Source organism: Hevea brasiliensis, chromosome 14, assembly GCF_030052815.1.
Source record: "Hevea brasiliensis isolate MT/VB/25A 57/8 chromosome 14, ASM3005281v1, whole genome shotgun sequence".
In the NCBI taxonomy this organism is placed as follows: domain Eukaryota; kingdom Viridiplantae; phylum Streptophyta; class Magnoliopsida; order Malpighiales; family Euphorbiaceae; genus Hevea; species Hevea brasiliensis.
Window position 1 is genome coordinate 12,658,376 of NC_079506.1, and position 16,234 is coordinate 12,674,609.

A 16,234-nucleotide genomic window follows, 5' to 3' on the forward strand; every position below is an offset into this window, starting at 1 on the left:
ACATTATACATTAATAAATCGGATGCTTAAGTTTTCAGAAATTGCTTCTAGTGCCCAAGATTAGAAAACATCACCACTATATGGATTTGCGAACACTTGCGGTCCTTATGGTTTTTATTTAAGTTGTAGTCTTGCAGATATCTCTTCTCGCATTGACATATATATGCTGCTTAATTGAGAAGTGCAATGAACTTCCATAGTTACAACTAATTTGTTTGACTAGTTATGTTAAAAAACAGTCTTAATCTTATTTAAAACTCAATTAGTACCAAGGAGGATTCAAAATTTATGTGCATCTTACATTATGATGTGCCACATTCAAGCTTTATTATATCAAATTAATTTTGTTTCTTACTTGTCTTTGTTTCAAAGTCCATGTTTTTTCATGCTACTGAATCTGTTGAGGCACTAGAACACAATGAAATGATGCTAGGGAGGAATAGCACATTTCAAAATGAAAAAACAAAAAAAATCCCTGAAAGCAAAATCAAGAGATGGTTTAGTTACAAAATTGATTCTGAAGCTTCTTTGCCACAATTGCACAAAGTCTCTAATAATGATCCTCTTTTTCAACTTCCAACTTCTTCCTCTGTTAGAACTTCTTTTATTTTCTCTTTTATGGATTATATCTTCATTCTCTCTAAGAACTTTGTATTTGGCACAATTTTGTATATCTCAAACGCTATATTATATAACAATTTATACTTTCTGCTCACCTAAAATATAATTATATATATATTTTTTTTCAATGCTGAATGAGAAATTGAGGTGAAATTATTTTATCATGTATGTAGTAGGGCATTTTTAAAGTAAAATATTGTTGTAGCATATTAGTATGTGGGCTTATTGCTCGTTTTAGTGTGTAGAGGTCTTGGCTGAATAACTCTTTAAATATATTCAGCATTTTCAAACCTTGCTCAACTCCAATCTGCAAGTTATTATAACAATGGTGTCAATCCAACCTTTAATAGATTCAACAAGAACAGAGTCTACTAGGCACATCTTTTTAAATTATTTTCAACTGATAACTAAATTTATACTATAACTTTCATAACTAAAATTAAATAAACGGAAAATAAAAATCCAAATTTTCTTAGAAAAGAAAATAAAAAATAGAAAATAATTTTCTACAATCATACATGCCCCCTCTTTTGACAAAAGTAATTAGACTGCTAATTAATAAAATTAATATAATTAATATTATTCAGTTTAAGTTAATTCGATTCTTTTTCTTACACATGATTTGTTCTAAAGGAATTCTATGAATAAATTGTGGACGACACGTGACAAAGCAAGGATAGAACTTACAAGAGAAAGAAAGAAAACTAACTAATTGAAGAAAAAAATAATTAGTCCTTAAAAAATTTACCAAATTTTATAAATTAATCTATTTATTTTTAATTTAAAATAATTAAATTTTTAATATTTTATTTTATTAAAAAAAATAGTATTTCTATCTAAATTTTATTAATCTATTGTTTTCCATTTACTTTGTGTTGCTAAATAAAGCAATGCCTGAGTAATCCCTCCTGGAAGGCGAATAATCAAGAATTGCTAGCAATTTTAATAATTAAGAATTGCACCTTTTTGTTAATATATAATTCCAATTCACATGACTTTGTGGATTAAATGCCAATCGTTTTCTGTTGTCCATTAGTGATATGTTCTTTCCTAGAAGAATATCATGGTCTTCCGATCATCTTCGTCTTCCTCCCTTCTTCTTTTTTTTTGTATTTTTTCTTCCTTTGCTTCTTCATTTCTTCATAAATTTCTTGTATGAGTCTAGTTAATAAATTTAATTTTGTTTCACTAAAATCTCTTTAATCTACTATATATAGATTTTTATATTAAAAAAATAAAATAATTTTTTTTTATTCTCTTTCCTTTCACATTCAAAAAATTTGATCATTCTAATAATTATCTGGACCTAATTATAAAAATATCAATATCATCATAATAATTTATTTTTTGTAAAATATGAGAATTTATCCATTGATAAAAAGTATTAAAACTATATCTGTAAACATCATACTATAATTTAGAGTAATTTTTTTAATTTAAAATTTTATTATAGATTAGGAAAACTCTTTTAAATAAAATTAAAGTTTAAGAATTTTTTAATAAAAAGTTAAAATTAAGAAATAGAAGGAAAACAGAGAGTAAAATTCAAATAGGACTGTAAAAATTACCCTTTAAGCGTTGCCTTCCACATTAAGAAATTTGCTAAAATTTATAAATCAGTCTATCTATTTTCAACTTAAAATAACTAAATTTTTAATATTTTATTTTATTAAGAAAATAATCCTTCTACTAAATTTTATTTTTAAATAGTTAATATATTTTATATTTAAATGATTATATAATAGGTATCACTATATATTTTCTTTGTAATGTGTGAAATCAAAATTAATTAATAGTCTTCATCATATTCTTTAGTGAAGGCATATGTAAGTATTTTTGTATCAGAAATATAATTTTATTAAGGCTATATATGTCTTATGATATTTTGTCTGAAAATTTGAATTAAATTCTTTAATTATATTAAAATTAAGAAATTTAAAATTTTAATTTTTTTAAAAACCTAAAATTTGAATTTTAAAACCTAAAAGAAATGGCAGAAATTTAAAATAAAATAAAATAATTGACCTTAACAAAATATGGAGTTGGTGAAGACTCCATATGGTGGGGGCCCACTCTACGCTATTGCTTTCCATTTACTTTGTGTTGACTAAATAGAGCAGTGCCTAAGCGATCCTTCCTGGAAGGCGAATAATCGAGAATTGCAACTTTTTCCATGTAATTTTGTTAATATATAATTCCAATTCACATGAGTTTGTGGACTAAATGCTAATTGTTTCATGTTGTCCATTAGAAATATGTTCCTTCCTAGAAGAATATTATGGTGTTTCTGGCCATCTTCATCCTCTTTCTTTTTTTCATTCTTCCTTTACTTCTTCATTTGTTCATAAATTTCTTGTATCAGACTATTTAGTTTACCCAAATATTCATCTCTAATATTATTTTGCTCTCTATAGCTTGTTCAAAGTCACTTGCAGAAGACCCTTCTTGGATAATTTTTATAATTCATCTTGAATTTTGTTCTATATTTCACTTCCGTCTCTTAATTTTAATTTATTAATAAAAAATCCTTAAAGATTAATTTTGTTTCACTAAAATTCCTTTAACCTGCTATATAAATCTAAGATAGTAGGTTTTTAAAATGAAATTACCTTTTTACTCCTTATCCTTTCACATTCAACCAAAAAAAAAAAAATCAGCCATTTCAAAAATTACTTGGACTTTATTATAAAAATATCAATACCATCATAATGATTTATTTTCTTTAAAATAAGAGAATTTATCCATCAATGAAAAGTACTGAAACTATATTTATAGATATCATATACTATAGTTTAGAGTACATTTTTAATTTAAAAATTTACTATACTGAAACTATATTTATAGATATCATACTATAGTCTAGAGTAAATTTTTAATTTAAAAATTCACTATTACATATTAGAGGAATTTTCTTAAACAAAATTAAAATTTAAGAATTTTTTAATAAAAAATTTAAAATTAAAAAACAAAAATAAAATATGGGGCAAAATTCAAATACAACTATAAAAATTACCCCTTAAATGTTGCCTTCCACATTAAGTTTGGAATTCAAATTTATGAGGACTTTGTTTGCAGCTTTGTGGATTTACTTTGCTGACAAAATACTAGCCGTTCCTTTAATTGTTCATTAGTAAATAATATGTTCCTTCATCAACCTTTCCCTGCAATTCGACATGTAATTCTTTGTATTTTAAGCATTTATATGCATGGCATTCTAGGGAAAAAAAAATTTAATATTTTATATTCTAAAAGCTGTGCAATTTTACTATTGAAGTTTAATTCTTATAGAATACATTGATATTAAAAAAATATATTCAAAATAAAATTTTATTATTATTTTAATTCTAATTATAATTTTAAAATCAAATTATTCATGAAGACTCGGGTAAAGTGTGAATTTATGATTATTATTATTATTATTATTATTATTGGGTAAGAAATTAAAATTTAATTTTTAACATCAAGATATAAAACTTTTTTAGTATAAAATCAGGGTACAATTGGGGCGTAATATAAAACATGCGTATCTAAATAATTTAGACATTCATTTTTGTTTTTATTTTTATTATTTAATTATTAAATAAATTTATATATAAATAAAAAAAATTATTTCTTTATTTTCTTTTGGGTGGATTTTTTATTTCCGTATCTTAAAATAAAAGAAATGGATTGTTGAAACTTAGAAAAATCAGAAAAAGTAAATTTTGTCCCTTCATAAATTTCTTTTAAAATTACTATAAATTTTTTTCATAGGAAAATGAAATGAAAAAAAGTGGTATGTTTATTTTCCTTATTTAAAAAATAAATAAAGAAAGAAAATTATTTTATTTTTATTATTATACTCATATTAAATAAATAAATAAATTATAATAAAAATAATTATTAAAGGAAAAAAAATTAAAAAAAAAATTAATCTTATTTTCCTCTCTTTTCTACCTAATTTAAATGAAAACAAAATAACACAAAATACTCTTTAAGCATTTTCGTTCCAACAAAATAAGGTAATTGCCTTTTATCTTCCGCAACCATTTTCTTCTCCCTTTCCTTTCACTAACAACAAAACAGGCCCCAAATTTTTCTACAAGGAAGAAAAGAAAATAAAGGGCAAAGCTTTTGATAGTTTCTATGCAGAGGCCCGACGAGCTTTTTAGTTGCCTTCCACTTATAATTTTTAATGATATAATTAATCTTATGGTGAAGCTTGCGAGTAAGAAAACATGGAGGGGTGGGCAGGATTGGTACTATTTGCACGCGTAGCAAAGATGAAAGAAGCTGGAACGAGCACAGTGGAAGAAATTGCATTCAGTTTTACAAGAGGAAAGAGTAGAAAATAAAGGGAAAAGCTTTTGTTGATTAATTAATTCCCATGGTTAAACCCCACACAATAAGAGCCGCAGCAGCTGCCTTCGCCATTAAGTATGAAATTGAAATTTCTGATTAATGCTGGCCATACAGAACAAAAGATTAGAAAGAACATTGAAAAGGAAAAATAGTTTGGACGAAATGATTTCTTATTCGATTTTTTGCTTTATCGAGAGCACAGTGGATTGGAAGAGTGGAAAGCAAAGGGAAAAAGCTTTTGTTAAAGTTCCTATTACTAAACCCCACACGCTAAGAGTAAGTTTGGAATTCAATCCCAACGAATTATTAGACCCACTCTAGTCTACTGTTTTGCATTTACTTTGTGTGGACTAAATAAAGCTATACGATCCTTCCTGGAAGGCGATTCTGATGTTGACGAAATGATTCTACATAATTATCATATACTTTGTTGACTAAATGCTAGTCATTCCTTTTTGTCCATTAGTAATATGTTCCTTCCTAGAATAATATTATGGTGTTTTTGGTCATCTTCATCTTCTTTCTTTTTTAGTTCTTCCTTTACTTCTTCATTTGTTCACAAATTTCTTGTATCAGACTAGATTACCCAAATATTCATCTCTAGTATTTTGCTTTCTCTACCTTCTTCAAACTCAGTTATCATGGCTTCTACATCTTCATCAGCCCCTCCCTGCAAGTACGATGTTTTTATTAGTTTTAGAGGCAAAGATACCCGTTATGGTATTCTCTCCCATCTCTTTGAAGCTTTGCAGGGAAAGCAAATCAATGCCTTCTTGGATGAAGAACTTCGTAAAGGAGAAGAGATCTCACCAGCTCTCTTGAAAATAATCCAAGAATCCAGTGTCTCAATAGTCATTTTCTCTGAAAATTATGCAGATTCTGCATGGTGCTTGGATGAGCTTGTTGAGATACTTAAATGCAGGGAAGAATCAGGACAAATAGTCCTACCAGTTTTTTACAAAGTAGATCCCACTGAGGTTCAAGACCTGACAGGGAATTTCGGGAAGGCACTTGCTATGCATGGAGAAAAAGGCAATTCACAGAAGGTGGACAGCTGGAAGCGTGCTTTGATGGAAGTAAGCAACTTTGCAGGATGGGATTTACAGGAAATCAAGTATATTACTTTTTAATTATTCTTTACTGTAGTTTTTCTAGTTTTCAATTTAAGGGAAGGGAATCAAAATTTAGAAATTTTTAACTGAGTACATTAATCTTAACACAAAGCACCAATTCAAACATAGACAGCACTTATACGGAAAACATAGTAATTATATATTACTGTTTACTTAGAAGTGTAAGTCTACCATTACTTACTAGTGTTTGTTGTTCACATGTGACTAGATATGAGGCCAAATTAGTTGAGGGAATTGTCAATGATGTTTTGAACAAATTTAGTGATATGTCTAAAGGTGATGATTCTTATGATCTCAACTTGATTGGAATTAAACTGCGTGTGGAAGAAGTGGAACGGTTGTTAAATGAGAAGCAGATTGTAGGAATTTGGGGGATGGGAGGCATTGGTAAAACAACTATTGCACAAGAAGTATTTCATCGAAACAAGAATAAATTTGATGGTCATTGTTTCGTTGAAAATGTTAGGGAAACAATGACAAAGCAATCATCAAATTCAGTGCGAGTCAAAATCATTCAACAATTATTAAGGGACAAACATGTAGACAGTTTGAATGATTCTACTAGGAGAAGGCTTAAGAGTAAGAAGGTATTGATTGTTTTTGATGATGTAGAGGATCGAAACCATTTAAAAGATTTAGCAGGAGAGTGTGATTTGTATGGTGAGGGAAGTAGAATCATCATAACTAGTAGAGATTCACACGTACTTAATTCTGATTTTTCAGAGAAAGGCGTATATGAGGTTGAGAAGTTAATTGATTCTCAAAGTATGGAACTCTTTAGCTTGCATGCCTTCAACCAAAATCTTCCTAAGGAAAAATATTTGGAGCTATCAAAGAAGGTGACAATCTATGCTAGAGGCAATCCACTAGCTCTTAAAGTTTTGGGATCTCATTTATTTCGCAGGACGATAAAAGAATGGGAAAGTGAATTGGAAAAATTGGAAGGCAAATCTCTTAAGAAAATTCAAGATGTTTTGAAAACAAGTTATGATGGGCTAGAAAAGAGTGAACAGGAAATATTTCTTGATATTGCATGTTTCTTCAAAGGGAAAAATAAAGATGGCGTTCAGAGAATATTAAAAGCATGTGGTTTCTATCCAGAAAGTGGAATACCTCGTCTAATTGAGAAATCTCTTATAACTATTTCAAACGGTGCGGTAGATATGCATGACTTGTTAGAGCAAATGGGCAAGGATATTGTTAATGAGGAATGCAAACAGCTTGGAAGGCACAGCAGGTTGTGGAATTATGAAGATATTAATCATGTATTGATAACAGAAACGGTGAGGACCAAATTAATCACTGAAGCTTTGATCATTATCATATTTGAATTTTGTAAGAATTGTAGATCTCGTGACGAATTAAGTATTAATCAATAATCCTTTTTGCTGTTATTTTACTAGGGAACCGAAAATGTTGAGGCCATATCGTTTCGTCCGGTTGGGAGAGGTATTTTGAAGCTTTTGAAGCTAAGTGCCACGGCCTTTGCGAAGATGTGCAATCTTAGACTCATCGAAGTATGTACAATGTGGAACAAAGTGTTCCTTCCTAAAAACTTTGAATTTTGTGCACAAGCACTAAGATGTCTTTACTGGGATCATTATCCTCTGGAATCTTTGCCGTTAAATTTTTGGCCAAAGAATCTTGTAGAACTTCAAATGCGTTTTAACAATCTCATACAACTGTGGAATGGAGGAGATAAGGTACAATTTATATATTTTAGCTATATTTTATAAAGTTAATTTGTATCTTCTAATTTATTGATATTTTTCTATTTAATTACAGCCTCTTGGAAGTTTGAAATTGATGGACCTTAGCTACTCTTGTAACCTGATCAGGATTCCGGACTTGTCAGGTATTGCCCCAAATCTCGAGTTTTTATATTTAAATGGTTGTGAGAGTTTGGTTGAAATGCCCTCTCTTCAAAATCTAAGTAATCTTGTAGAACTTCGTATGTGTAGGAGCAAACTCATACAACTGTGGAATGGAGGAGATAAGGTACAGTTTATAAATTTTAGATACATTTTATAGAAGTTAATTTGTATCTTCTAATTTATTGATATTTTTCTATTTAATTACAGCCTCTTGGAAATTTGAAATTAATGGACCTCAACTACTCTGATGACCTGATCAGGATTCCGAACCTGTCTAGTATTGCCCCAAATCTCGAGTTTTTATATTTGGAAGGATGTAAGAGCTTGGTTGAAACTCCCTCTCTTCAAAATCTGAGCAAGCTTACTGAACTTCATCTAAGTGATTGCTGCAAAATCAAAGATTGTCCAGAGATTCCGTGTAATATAAGGATTCTAAAATTAGACGGAACTGGAATAGAACAACTGCCCTCATCAATTAAGCATCTGTCTCAACTTGTCATATTGTCCTTGGATCAGTGTACAGCACTCGAGAGTCTTCCAAGCAGCATTGGCAATTTGAAACGTCTTGAAGAACTTCATCTAGCTGAATGTTCAAGACTCGTGACTATTCCAAGCAGCATAGGCGAGTTGAAATGTCTTGAAAAGTTATTTCTCCCGAATTGCTCAAATTTAGCAAGTCTTCCTGAAAGCATCAAACAACTTTCGAAGTTGAAACGGCTTAATTTAAGAAGTTGCGAGAGACTTAAAAGTTTACCAGGGCTTCCATCATGCTTAGAATTATTACGTGCAAATGATTGCCGCTCTCTGGAATCTGCATCAATTTCTTTCAATTTCTTAGAACATGATGATGAAAATGAAGAAGCAGATAGAAGTGAACATGAAAATGAAGAAGCACATAAAAGTGAATCTGAAGATTGCAAATTTCTTAATTTTAGTAGTTGCGTCAAATTGAATAAGAAAGTAATGGAGGATGTTTTTGAAGCGCACCTGTTGGGTCAGAAAGTTACATTATTGATGGCAGGAGGTGAAGTGCCAGAAAGGATGAGGTATAAGAATAAAGGATCCTCGCTTTCCTTCAAACTTGACCTTCGTCACTTAATTGCCTTCTCTTTCTGCGTTGTTCTTCGTCCCAGCCGTTTTATTCATTTTCCTCGATTTGAAGTGGATTTCATATGGGAATCTGGAAATAGGCGGGAACGTAATGCGTTCAACTTATATAGCGATAAGGTCGTTGCGAATTGGAATGCAGGTCCGTATAGTTCGGACTCATCACACATGTTGCTTTCATTCAATGGATTGAGGACACGTTTTGATGAAGAGTTTTTCGTTAAGGCCTCATTTTGCTTCATCGATAACCATCTCTGGCCGGAAATTATGGAGTGTGGGGTCCATCCTATATATCGTAGAGATAAAAGGAGAAGCAGAAATGAAAAGCATCAAGATGACGAGGAATGCCAATCACTTCTTCAAATATTGGAAGACAAATAGAAGAGAAGAAGAATAAATAATGAGGAGGAAGCTTTTTCTTCATCTTCACTCAATCGAAATCTCTCTCTATCTCTTCCTGCTTCCTCTTAACCAAACCCCACTCACTTTCACAACAGGTATAACTCATTTCTAGTTTGCCGTTACTTTTTAGCATTCTTAATTGCTTTACTCTTACAAATAACTGCAATCTTTTGCAGCTCTATCATCTGCCGCTCTATTGTCATTTGAGAGAGGGAAGACTATACAGGAGAATAATTAAGCTCAAATCAGGGGAAAAACAACAGGTGAAATGATAAATAGTATCTTCGTTATATGTAATGTGAACAATATTACAATATAATATGTTGTTATGTGAACATATAATCTATTCTGTCATCCACATTACAACATTAGCTTCCAAATCTAACGATTGACTGAAACTGAACCCCACTTCACTTCCAAATCAACTAAGACACACATTGCAAATAAACTACAACTCTCTAACCTGAAGAACAAATAGCCTTTATAATTATAACAGGCTTATAATGGAAAGCTAAAGAAATGATAAAATAAGGACGAGGAACAACAACATCACATTAGAGTAGAATAAACATTGTAAATAACTAAAAAACCTCTAAAATGCCTATGGCACAGGAACAATAGGAATTGAATTTTCTATTGGCTTCTTTACATAATTACTCTTTGGATTGTAGCCGTGGAGAGAGAGATTCTTCATTAGATTGATAAGAGTCATGGGATTAGTAGTTTTCTTGATCGTCAAATCATCATCACATTTCCTATCTCCTGCTTTTATATGCTTCTACACGATAAAAATAGAGTTGCAAAATTACCAACTAAAAATGAACAAACATTAAGCAGAATTCAGCTAACTTCCATACCAGTCGGCAAATTTAAAATGGAGCACTAATACAATTCACAGCAGTCATTCAATTTTAGTTAAGTATCTAGGCAAGACTTAAGGTTTAGTTGTTGTTGTATCTAGGCAAGATCCCTAACATTGCACAGCAAAATTCATAGAATTCAGCTGCTAGTCCAAACTGATAACAATAAGATCATGATTTTAACAATAGCAAATTTTAGGGAATAAATGCATCTTCTCAGAAGATGCAATGGTCAAACCTGAATTGTTGACAAAACTATAAGGCTAGTTTTCGAGAGTGAACTTGCAGAAACTCACCATTTTCGTGTATCTCCATTTGCAAAGTTGCAGGCTTATTGTTCTTTTTAGTGTGTAGAGATTTCTCTCGATTTTCATAGAAATTGAAGTCATCTAACATTATGAGGTCTTAGCTGAATAACTCTTAAATATATTCAGCATTTCCAAACCTTGCTAAAGTCCAATCTGCAAATTATTATAACAAATCGTGTCAATCCAACCTTTAATATATTCAACAAGAACAGAGGCCACCATGCACAAGTTTCTATTCTAGCAGCATCTTTTGCCAGATATATTGAAATATCAAGCCTAAATTGTATAGTACAACCACTGAAAATAACAGAAAAATGGCAACATACTCGGCTAAGTTGAGTTTTTAATGCAGGGGAACCATATGCACAGCATATTGCAGAAGACTTCCACAAATAGAAGCTGTTGTGTAAGAGAACAGGTCTTTTCTCAAAACCACGAACTTCAAAAATAGAGAGTAGTTTTTTTTTTTTTTTTTTTTGAGGTTAACAAGAACTTAAAAATATTTCTGCTCCATTCCCAACATGACAAGGTCAGGTATAACAAATATTCATTGTAAAGCAGTACTACCATGAAGTAAACACAATTTTCGACAATCAATATGTATTTAGTTCTAGCCATATTTCTTAAAATATAATATAACAAATTAGAAGATGTAAATGTAGAGCAGACTGGCTTTCACAACAGAAACATCAGAAGACAATTGAGTTCTAAAGCAAAGGAGATACCTCTTGAGTGTCTCTGCTATAAGTAACAGGCCGCCTACCATTGTTTTCAAGATCTCTGTTCTGCTTCACGGAATGCTGCATCTAACTTCTTATTGCCATTTGGAGTGCTTGCCCATACATCATATTTAATGCTCTTATGAATGTCATCTTCATTGTAAGATTTGATAACATACAACTTAGCATCTGCGTACTTAGTTTCAAAATCTGGTTTGTTATACTGATCTCTTTGTACAGTGATTCCCAAGTCTTCCTTGACAGCAGTCTCCAGAGAAGGAAATTTGTTAGAGCCCCTAGGACCAGAAGTTAGTTCATTTGAGGTTTCAAAATCACTGTTTTTATAGAATCTGTCTCCAGATTTATTTCTATCATTTCCATTCCATATCCTTCCGTTCTGTCTATAGTTCATAAGACAATTAGGCGGGAATAGACCATGTTTTTGGATAGAAAAAGGAGGCAAATTTCCTACAGGATGGTATCCTTTAGAGAGACCTGCTGAGAAATCAGAACCCAATGCAGACACCTGTAACAAAAAAAGTTAAATCAGCAAAAACACTCAAAACTGAAGACTAGTGATGACCAACAAGCACAACAAACTTCAAAATCAATTCTTTTTGGGAAAGTTTAAAGATATAGACATAAAAAGTAAGAATATTTCATACCTTGTTTAAAGGTCTGATTGCTTGTGTATTTGTAGACTTAGAGGATTTGCCAGCAGTATTGTCATTAGACTTCATAGAGTTAAAACCACTGGACTTGGCAAAAGTAGAAGCTGATCCATATTTTCCATTTTGAGAACCAATATTGCCATTTGAGACATCACTAAAATATGCTGAATCCCATGAATAGCAAGGCATGGCTTTTGATCCATAGAAAACAGAATGTGGAAGGTATCCAGGTGAAGAAAAATATGCTTGTTGACCAACACTTTGCCCATCTACCCCAACCACTGCCCCAGAAGCATATGGATTATAGCCAGGTAAAAAATAGACTAGTGATCCATTGTCTGATTGCATCCCTGATGTGATCAACCGATACACTAGTATCAATTATCAACAAGACACAATTATACAAAACTACCCTTATGAGCCAAGCAGAACGAGACATAGTTTTGCCTAATTTTTGCAAATAGAAATGAAAGTATACGTCAGAAGAACATACCATATGAGATCCATCTGCTTGAAAATAACCATGATCATCCAATTGTGTGAAGGATCCATTATACTCTGCAGCAAAGAGTAAGTTTAAGAAATAATATACCATAAATTAATCTAATTCTCAAATATTAAACTTCGGAGCTGCAAATCAAACTGAAAAAAAAAATCTTTAATTGAAGCAAAGTAAAGTAACTTAATATTTTCAAAATTATCATGCTTGAAGACGTGCTAAATTATTATCTTTTCATTTTTCACATGATTGCACCATTATCCTAAAAAATGATTCTGACTATATGGAAGTCAACTAAGAAATATGAGTACTTAATCACAAGGCCGATTAACATCATCCTATGCAATACATTGAGGAGTATATTACCAGACATCTCAAGTCTCAACTTTACTGAAAACCTATTATATGAGTACTTTTAACCAAGATTATGGCATTCCATTTAATTGACTTTATCACAACTCCAAAAGATTATATATAAGAAGAATATATAAGCGTCTCAATATCCCACCTGGGTAGTAATAATTGTAACTACTAGTCGGTGGATTGTAAATACCGAGGTCTCCAACAGACTCTTGGTCAGTCTCCCCTTTGATACTAGAATTACCATCTACTTCACCTTTGGTATTAGAAGTAGCATCCCGTGAAAAGCAACTGAATGATGTTGAGCCACATGGTAATCCATCTTTTCCAGAAGCCTGAAAACAAAGACATACAAAGGAAAATAAGATAATAAAAAGATAATCTTGTTCTACTAAGCATTAAGCAAGTTTGTTGTTAAAATAACCATCTAATCTTGTTCTACTAAGCATTAAGTTTGTTGTTAAAATAACCATCTACCATGCACAGAATAAATTTGTGCAATGTGGATGCCTAGAGATACACATACAGAGCCACAAAAATCTAAGATCCAAAAAATTTAAATAAAACACTAGCAATCCTTTTAAACAAGAAGAATGGATCTCATGGTACTCACACAAATAGATCATATTCTTGAACTTATGTTATAATGACCAAAAACATATTTCCTTGACCTTTTAGTGTTTTATAATTCTCAGTAATCTAATGCATACCATACACCAAACCGCAAAGTGAAAGTTGGCACAACTACAAGAAAGATAGTATAGGAAAGGCAGTTGTTAGCTGCCACTTATTTTGCATTTATTTAGGGCATTTGTTTAGAAATTTTTGTGTGCATATCTGTTCTTACCTTTTGTTGTATGATTCTGATACAATTTTGGTAATTTAGCTTGATTAAAAACCTATTTGTTAGCTGTAATTTTTTATATATATCTTTAATTTCTGAGGCAATAAACATCAGAATTCTTATTCCAAAATTTCTTAGTTCTTTTACATGTTATCAGAGCCATAGCTGATGAAAAGAAAAATGAGAGTTCTGGATCAGGGAAGAAAACTTCTAGTTCTTACACACTGAATTCGAATGACAACCCAGGTAACTTGATTACCCAAGTTCAGTTGAAGGGCGAGAATTACGAAGAATGGGCGCGAGCTATGCGGACTGCATTGCGGGCCAAAAAGAAATATGGTTTTATTGATAGATCTGTCAAGCAACCAGCAGATGACTCACTGGAACTCGAAGATTGGTGGACGGTTAACTCTATGCTGGTTTCTTGGGTGTTTAACACCATTGAACTGACGCTTCGCTCGACCATCTCTCACATGGAGAACGTAAAGGATCTGTGGGAGGATATTAAACAGAGGTTCTCGATTAGGAATGGTCCACGAATGCAGCAACTGAGATCGGATCTGGCGAATTATAGGTAGGAAGGTCAACCAATCGTGTCCTATTTCGAAAGACTCAAAACGTTATGGGATGAAATAAACAACTATGATCAGATACCAGTGTGTATCTGTGCAGGTTGCAGATGCAATCTTGCCATTAAATTGGAAAGAAATAGTGAAGAAGAGAGAGTTCATCAGTTTTTGATGGGCTTGGATGAAGAAGGATACGGAACAGTGCGCTCTAATATTTTGAGCACTGAACCCTTGCCCAATTTGAATCGTGCCTATGCTATGGTTGTTCAGCAAGAGCGGGTGCGAACTATGACACGAATCAAGGAAGAAAGAGGCAATCCTATGAGTTTTGCAATTCGAGCAGGTAGTCGAAATTCAGGAGGGATAAAGACAAATCCTCAATTTGTTCTAATTACAACCGAGAGGGACATGATGCTGAAAGTTGTTTCCAGTTGATAGATTATCCAAAATGGTGGGGCAATAGACCACGTGGAACTTTTGCTGGACGAGGAGGTGGTCAAAAGCGTGGCAATAGAGCAGGACGTAGCAAGGGAGGAGTTGCTCGTGCCAACGCCACACAAGCAACTGGAGTTGATGGTGGGCGTGGAATTGTGACAGATTCAAATCGAAAGGGTCTTAGTGGATTAAATGAAGAGCAGTGGGCTACTTTACTGGGTATGTTGAATTCTTGTCAGAATGGTGGCAATGAGAGGCTGACAGGTACGCAGAGGATATTTCCTTGGATTATTGACACAGGAGCTTCCCATCATATGACAGGAACGTTGGCATTTTTGAGTGAATTGCGTGACATTGTGCCATGCTCAGTCGGGTTACCTAATGGACAAAAGGCCTTGGCGGTGAAAAAAGGAACTGTGTTGCTTGGAGGAGACTTGAAATTGCAACGAGTCCTTTATGTGCCAAATTTGAATTGCAATCTGATCTCTGTATCACAACTACTTAATAATTCAAATTTGGTTATTCAACTCACTAACAAAATTTGTGCTATACAGGACCTAAATTCGAGGAACCTAATTGGAGCGGGTGAGCAACGTGAGGGGCTGTACTTTCCCAAGGGAGTGACATCGGTACATGCTTGCAAGGTAACTGCTATTGGGTCTTTTGAGCTTTGGCATAAGAGAATGGGTCATCCTTCTTATAAGGTGGTAGAGTTAATTCCAGAAGCTGGTAGCATAGTTAGGAAAACTAATAAAACTTGTAAAGTTTGTTTTAAAGCAAAGCAAACAAGAGAGATTTTCTTTTCTAGTGACAATAAAGCTGATGGTTGTTTTGAATTGATACATTGTGATTTGTGGGGACCTTATAGAGTCCTAACTTCTTATGAAGCAATTTACTTCTTAACAATTGTTGATGATTACTCTCGTGCTATTTGGATATATTTGCTGAATGAAAAATAAGAAGTAGCTTGTGTTCTTAAGAAATTTGTTGTGATGGTTAAACGCCAATTTGAAAAAAATGTGAAAATTGTCAGAAGTGATAACGGAAGTGAATTTATGTGCTTAAAAGAATATTTTGATGAACAAGGGATGTTGCATCAGACTTCCTGTGTAGGAACACCTCAACAAAATGGCCGAGTGGAAAGAAAACATCGCATTATTCTTAATGTGGCAAGAGCCTTGCATTTTCAAGCAAATTTACCCATAGAATTTTGGGGAGAATGTGTACTTGCAGCCGGGTATTTGATTAATATGACTCCATCTATGTTATTAAATGGTAAAACCCCATATGAGATGCTCTTTGGGAAAGTACCTTCTCACAAACATGTTCGGGTTTTCTATTGTTAGCTGCCACTTATTTTGCATTTATTTAGGATATTTGTTTAGGAATTTTTGTGTGCATATCTGTTCTTACCTTTTGTTGTATGATTCTGATACAATTTTGGCAGTTTAGTTTGATTAGAAACCTATTTGTTAGCTTTAATTTTTTATA

At 32.3% G+C, this 16,234-nt stretch overlaps 2 protein-coding genes across 2 annotated transcripts in view; both read left to right on the forward strand.

The window, feature by feature from the left end:
• Positions 1-5,462: 5,462 nt before the first annotated feature.
• LOC131173386 (disease resistance protein RPV1-like) overlaps positions 5,463-16,234 on the forward strand; it is a 49,465-nt gene continuing 38,693 nt past the window's right edge. Inside the window, exons 1-3 of the mRNA XM_058135703.1 lie at positions 5,463-6,076; positions 6,304-7,378; positions 7,499-7,798. Coding sequence (XP_057991686.1) covers positions 5,604-6,076; positions 6,304-7,378; positions 7,499-7,798 — 1,848 coding nt within the window. The 5' untranslated portion in view covers positions 5,463-5,603. The remainder of the gene's footprint in view (positions 6,077-6,303; positions 7,379-7,498; positions 7,799-16,234) is intronic.
• Positions 8,090-9,849, forward strand: LOC131173387 (disease resistance protein TAO1-like). Its single transcript, XM_058135704.1, has 2 exons — positions 8,090-9,573; positions 9,655-9,849. Exon 1 carries the CDS (start codon positions 8,198-8,200, stop codon positions 9,455-9,457), a length of 1,260 nt encoding a protein of 419 aa, XP_057991687.1. The 5' UTR covers positions 8,090-8,197; the 3' UTR covers positions 9,458-9,573; positions 9,655-9,849.